The sequence below is a fragment of the Triticum aestivum genome, chromosome 2A, assembly GCF_018294505.1.
Source record: "Triticum aestivum cultivar Chinese Spring chromosome 2A, IWGSC CS RefSeq v2.1, whole genome shotgun sequence".
NCBI lineage: Eukaryota > Viridiplantae > Streptophyta > Magnoliopsida > Poales > Poaceae > Triticum > Triticum aestivum.
Window position 1 is genome coordinate 418,686,096 of NC_057797.1, and position 5,572 is coordinate 418,691,667.

Consider the following 5,572-nt stretch of genomic DNA (forward strand, 5'->3'; position numbering starts at 1 on the left):
CAACTACAGATAGTCATTTCGCTGCGTCTTCATGCACGCAATGCAATGCTCCAGCCATGATAGCGTGCCGTCGGCCAGCAAAGCTTTGCTCATACAGTCATACTATCTATCTGTCCACAGCATCTGGCCTATTGCTTTACGACCATCAGCCAGCTTTGTTTTTCCCGAATCACATGCTCCCTTATTTTATCTCCTGTGAAGTACGAAAAATAATACGGCCCACTCTGGGTCTTGGGCTGAATATATTTCCCGTACACATGTCTTGTTCATGGGCCAAAGGAAGACCAAATCCCCATATCGAGAGGTGGGAGGCCCAGTACAGAGTGATGTGACATACGGCCCAATAGAAGCAACGCCCTATCCGGCGGCGGCTATCCCCATCGCATAAAAAGCTGGGAGGTGAGGCTAACCAAGAACCCTAGCCTCCGGATCCATCCATCCGCCCCTCGCTGCCGCTGCGTCTCGTCTCCACCACCCCACTTGCCCCCGGTGAGCAGTGCCCCCCATGCTAATCCAGATCCGCCGGAAAATCCAGTCGATTTCAAGTTTGCCCTTCTCACCCTCCTGTTTTCGTTGACCTCATCGGTGTTGTTCCAGGACTCAGGAGGATCGTCGGAGATGTCGGACACCGATGAGCACCACTTCGAGTCCAAGGCCGACTCCGGCGCCTCCAAGACCTACCCGCAGCAGGCCGGCGCCATCCGCAAGGGTGGACACATCGTCATCAAGGCCCGTCCCTGCAAGGTCTGTGCCTTTTCCGATCTGTTCTTACCATATGAAAGCTCTTATGTCTGGTTGGTTGATGGATGCGTCTGGGGATCTGCTGCGGCGATCTGTGCTAGTCGGGTGCAGATTTGCAAGTTGTTAGATCTACAAGTCAAAGTACCAGGCTTTGCTGTAGATGTGGATGGATATGCACTGGTTCATGATATCTGTTGGCGCTACAAATTTACCTTGATTTCCTATATCCACCGCTATGGCTTAGGATCTTTTCATTAGCTCCGACTGTGTCCTCAGTCCTGAATTAATTTTAGGAATATTGTTTCAGTAAATCTTAAAACGCTTCTAGATTTGGCAAAGGTGCTAATTATAGGCGATGTCCGTTTTACAGGGAATTTACGGATTGTTTAATTAGTAGTTGGCATAGTTGTAGTTTTCATAGTTTGCTGATGCATCCTATTTATTCAGTTTTTGGACGCTGATTTAAGTACTATTACTATTTCTGGTTATGTAGCTGCTACCACTCAGTAGTTGTTGTTCTTGTATCAGTTTAAAGCTGTGCCGATATTGTTTCATTTGATTATGCGAGTGTTTCCTGTTGGGTTATTGTTGCTTTGTTTTACTATGCGCATCTGATTGTCTAATTGCTGCTCCAAACTCAATAGTTCCTGCCTGCCACCAGAAATTGCTTTGTGGTCCAGCATGTTCTGAAGAATCGTTTTGGTTTAATCTTTGTGCTAGGTTGTTGAGGTCTCCACCTCCAAGACTGGGAAGCATGGTCACGCAAAGTGTCACTTTGTTGCCATTGACATCTTTAATGGAAAGAAGCTTGAGGATATCGTTCCTTCATCCCACAACTGTGACGTAAGCTACACGGAAATGCTTCATTTTGTTGGTTTCTTGTTATTCACTCAGCTGATCTTATTTAGCCTTCTCTGTTGTGGTATTTGTTCAGGTCCCCCATGTTGACCGCCAAGATTATCAGCTGATTGACATAACTGATGATGGATATGTATGTTTCATTTTCAATCTCTCCTTCCTTTTCCATTTATGTGCAAAGCATTACCCCTATTTCTAACTTTGTGATGGCTTTCTACAGGTCAGCCTTCTAACTGAGAGTGGCAACACGAAGGATGACCTGAAGCTTCCCACTGATGATGTTCTGCTTGGCCAGGTCTGTGCTTTAGCTGTTAAAACTTGTTATGAGGCACATCATATCTACCCATTGCACTCTCTTGATGTTTCTTTGCTCTGTGAAATGCAGATCAAGACTGGATTTGCTGATGGCAAGGACCTGATCCTGTCTGTGATGTCCGCCATGGGTGAAGAACAGATCTGCGCTGTGAAGGAAATCGGTGGTGGCAAGTAAGCAGCTGTGCGTGGTTGCCTACCTGCGATACTTGGTATCTAGTGCTTCTGGGTGTTTGAGATACACATACATAGGCATCAAGATATCTGTTGGGTGAAACAAGTTTGATCCAGATTTGTGTGTTCTTTACACCGAATGCTCGAGGTGCTGCTAGTACTTTGTTATCTATCTATCTATCTCTATTATAATACCCTTTGGAATTGGAACTGAGTGGTGGCTGGAACTTAGATTCCGGTTTGCTCATCCGCCCTATCTCTATGAATGAATTGGTTTGGGTTATTTGTGGTTTGACTCTTCTGCATTTTCTGGTTTATTGTAGTGGGAGAAGAGTAGTTTAGGATTTTTGGTCATCATTTGGGTTGTCTTATCTGGGTTAATGCTATGTTGGCGGATTTTCTCCAGAGGTTTGGCATGCCGTTGCCTAAAAATATGCGACGTGTATGGCCCTCCTTTGCTCGTAATCTTAATCATCTTGTAGTATAGCGACTTGTTTCTTGAACAACTCCACCGTGACTGACATTGATTATGCCCTGTAGTTCTAATCAAACTCAACGCAAATGATTCTACACTTCTCTAGTCCCTGTTTTCCAGGAAGCGTATTTGAGAAGGAATGTTAGAGAAGCTATATTACCCTAACTTTCCTTCTTTCTGTTTGTATGATTATGGCTAAAATGATTTAAATTAATTTTCCAATTGATGATCTTCTGTGTATATTTATAGTAATTACATGCAAACAAATTGATGGTGAAATAAAATAAAATTTAAATTATTTATATCTATAGTAAATACCAACACTAAACAACCTATTAACTATCTACTAACAGCTCCTAACTTTCCTTCTTCATTTTACACTAGGCTGACACTGTAGCACCGTGACATTCCTTCTTGATGTTAGAGGATCCGATTTCTGTTTTCCATGCGAAGCATCTTCAACTAATATCCTTTCCTTAGAAAACTGCCCATGGTGCGGGAGATGAACAATAAACTCCTATTATCCCATTCCCATGTAGAGGTGAAGTTTGCATCTCCCCCAATAATTTGCAAGTTTGCATCTACCATGTCTCCGGAAATTCCTGCTCCTGCTCAGTCACATCCGTCTCTGCTTCACCTGTTTCTGGCGCATAGGGCATGTTGTGGAACTCACTCTGCATGCTTTTTTTTTCCATAACGCGGCAACAGCAAGAAGAAAAGGAATCAGATTAAAAAATTGCTTGGGGATGACGGAGTCTGGGTGCAAGATACGGAAATAAAGGATTATAAAGAGTATTTTTCAAAACTCTTCACATTAGAAGTCTCTGAACCAGACCCGGACTTCTTTCTCTTGTTAAAACAAAAGTGACATGAAATGAATAGGGCCCTCATGGCCCTATATACGGCAAAGGAAGTTAAGAAAGCCTTATTTGACATTGATGATTTAAAAGCGCCGAGTCCATATGGTTTACACGCTATTTTTTATAAGAGATTTTGGTCTATGTTGGAAGAGGACTTGACAAAAGAGGTCCTTCAGGCGATGAATACATATTCAATACCGGAAGGATGTAATGATACTGCAATTGTCATGATCCAAAGGTTAACTTCTCAAAAAAGGTTACTCAATTTAGATCTATAAGTTTATGCAATGTGGTGTATAAGGTTATTTCAAAAATGATTTTGAAATTAATTTTGTCAGATATTATCAACCCAACTCAGAAACTCAGAGTGCTTTTGTTCCTGGGAGACTAATCACACAGATAATATTCTAGTAGTATATGAGTGTTTCCACACAATTAAAAAGAAAAGAACGAGAAGGGAGCGGCTGTGTGCAATCAACTTGGACATGCACAAAGTTTATGACAGAGTAGAATGGTCTTTTCTAAAAGCAATTTTGGTGAAGCTGGGATTCAAGGAAAACCGGGTGAATTTGATTATGCAATATGTGTCCTCTCTGGAGTACAGGGTTCGATTTAAGGCAGATGAGACAGGGGGACCCCCTCTACCTCACTTATTCCTGTTATGTACGGAGGGACTGACTATCCTGTTAGACTGCCCTGTTACTGTCTCGGGCCACGTAATGGAACTCAAGCCTTTCGAATCAAGCTGATATTTTGAGCATGGCACTGCGGTAAACCGCCATCTTTGGATCTTTTGCGTCGAATTCACTGTTTATTTAGGATATTGCGAGATTTGAATCCCCTTGCACCTCGAGGCGTTGTATACCCATGGAAACAACCATCCGAAGACCATGTAGTAGTGCCTCATATTCGGCTGCGTTGTTAGAGTCTGTATACATGATTTGCAATACATAGCGGACTGTGTCCCATGTAGGGTATGTTAGGATGACACCGGCTCCCAATCCGGCTAACATTTTAGAGCCGTCGAAGTACATCACCCAGTTGGAGTATGTGCCGTACTCTTTAGGGAGTTCGGCTTCTGTCCATTCGGCGAAGAAGTTGGCTAACACCTGAGATTTAATGGCTCGGCGTGGCTGGTATGTTATTTCAAATGGTAAGAGCTCGATAGCCCATTTTGCAATTCGGCCGGTGACGTCTCGATTATTTATGATGGTCATTGAGGGGTACCTCGAAGGCCACCGTGATCGAACACTCTTGAAAGTAGTGTCGTAGCTTCCGTGATGCCATGAAAACCGCATATGCTATCTTTTGATAGTGCGGGTATCGGGATTTGCATGGTGTGAGAACCGCCGATACATAGTATACTGGTTTATGGAGCGGGAATTTATGTCCCTCTTCCTCTCGTTCAACGACGAGCACCGCGCTCACCACCTGATGAGTTGCAGATATATACAGTAGCATGGGTTCGCCAATGTTAGGTGCGGCAAGGATTGGATTGCTTGCAAGCAGAGTTTTTATTTCTGCCAGCCCGGCTGTTGCCGCCTCCGTCCATTCAAAGTGGTCGGTACGCCGAAGCAGGCGATATAATGGCAGCACCTTTTCTCCCAATCTGGAGATAAAGCGGCTTAAAGCTGCCACACACCCAGCTAATTTTTGGACCTGTTTTAGGTCTATTGGAATTGCCAACTATGATAAGGCTCGGATTTTGGCCGGGTTTTCCTCGATTCCTCTATTGGAAACGATGAACCCGAGCAGCTTTCCGGCCGAAACGCCGAAAACGCATTTTTTCGAATTGAGCCGTATGTCATATGTTCGAAGGTTGTCGAATGTAAGACGTAAATCTTCCACCAAAGATTCTACATGTTTAGTTTCGATGACTACATCATCTATGTATGCCTCCACCGTCTTGCCAATTTGTTTTTCAGGCATGTTTGAATCATGCATTGGTAGGTGGCACCGGCGTTTTTGAGTCCGTAAGGCATAGTGTTGAAGCAGAAAGGCCCATACAGGATAATGAATGCCGTGGCGGCTTGATCGGATTCCTTCATCTTAATTTGATGGTATCCTGAGTATGCATCGAGGAAACATAATGAATCGTGTCCTGTGGTTGCATCGATAATCTAGTCAATGCGGGGTAGAGGGAAGGGGTCCT

The 5,572-nt window shown here is 43.8% G+C and overlaps 1 protein-coding gene across 2 annotated transcripts; it reads left to right on the top strand.

Annotated features, from left to right (window-relative positions):
* The first annotated feature begins 320 nt into the window (after positions 1–320).
* Positions 321–2,368, top strand: LOC123188864 (eukaryotic translation initiation factor 5A-1). Of its 2 annotated transcripts, none has more exons than XM_044601135.1 (6): positions 321–489; positions 598–744; positions 1,462–1,584; positions 1,676–1,732; positions 1,820–1,894; positions 1,985–2,368. In XM_044601135.1, exons 2-6 carry the CDS (start codon positions 619–621, stop codon positions 2,087–2,089), a joined length of 486 nt encoding a protein of 161 aa, XP_044457070.1. In that variant the 5' UTR covers positions 321–489; positions 598–618; the 3' UTR covers positions 2,090–2,368. The 2 variants fall into 2 exon arrangements, with proteins under 2 accessions (XP_044457070.1, XP_044457071.1); XM_044601136.1 differs by having other exon boundaries at positions 452–489; positions 605–744.
* The last annotated feature ends 3,204 nt before the right edge of the window (positions 2,369–5,572 follow it).

Bases quoted from the DNA above. Each gene is read 5' to 3' on its own strand.
- LOC123188864 (XM_044601135.1), top strand. From the start codon at position 619: ATGTCGGACACCGATGAGCACCACTTCGAGTCCAAGGCCGACTCCGGC. The intron at 745-1,461 runs GTCTGTGCCTTT...TCTTTGTGCTAG, and splicing joins TCAAGGCCCGTCCCTGCAAG to GTTGTTGAGGTCTCCACCTC. The intron at 1,895-1,984 runs GTCTGTGCTTTA...TGTGAAATGCAG, and splicing joins ATGATGTTCTGCTTGGCCAG to ATCAAGACTGGATTTGCTGA.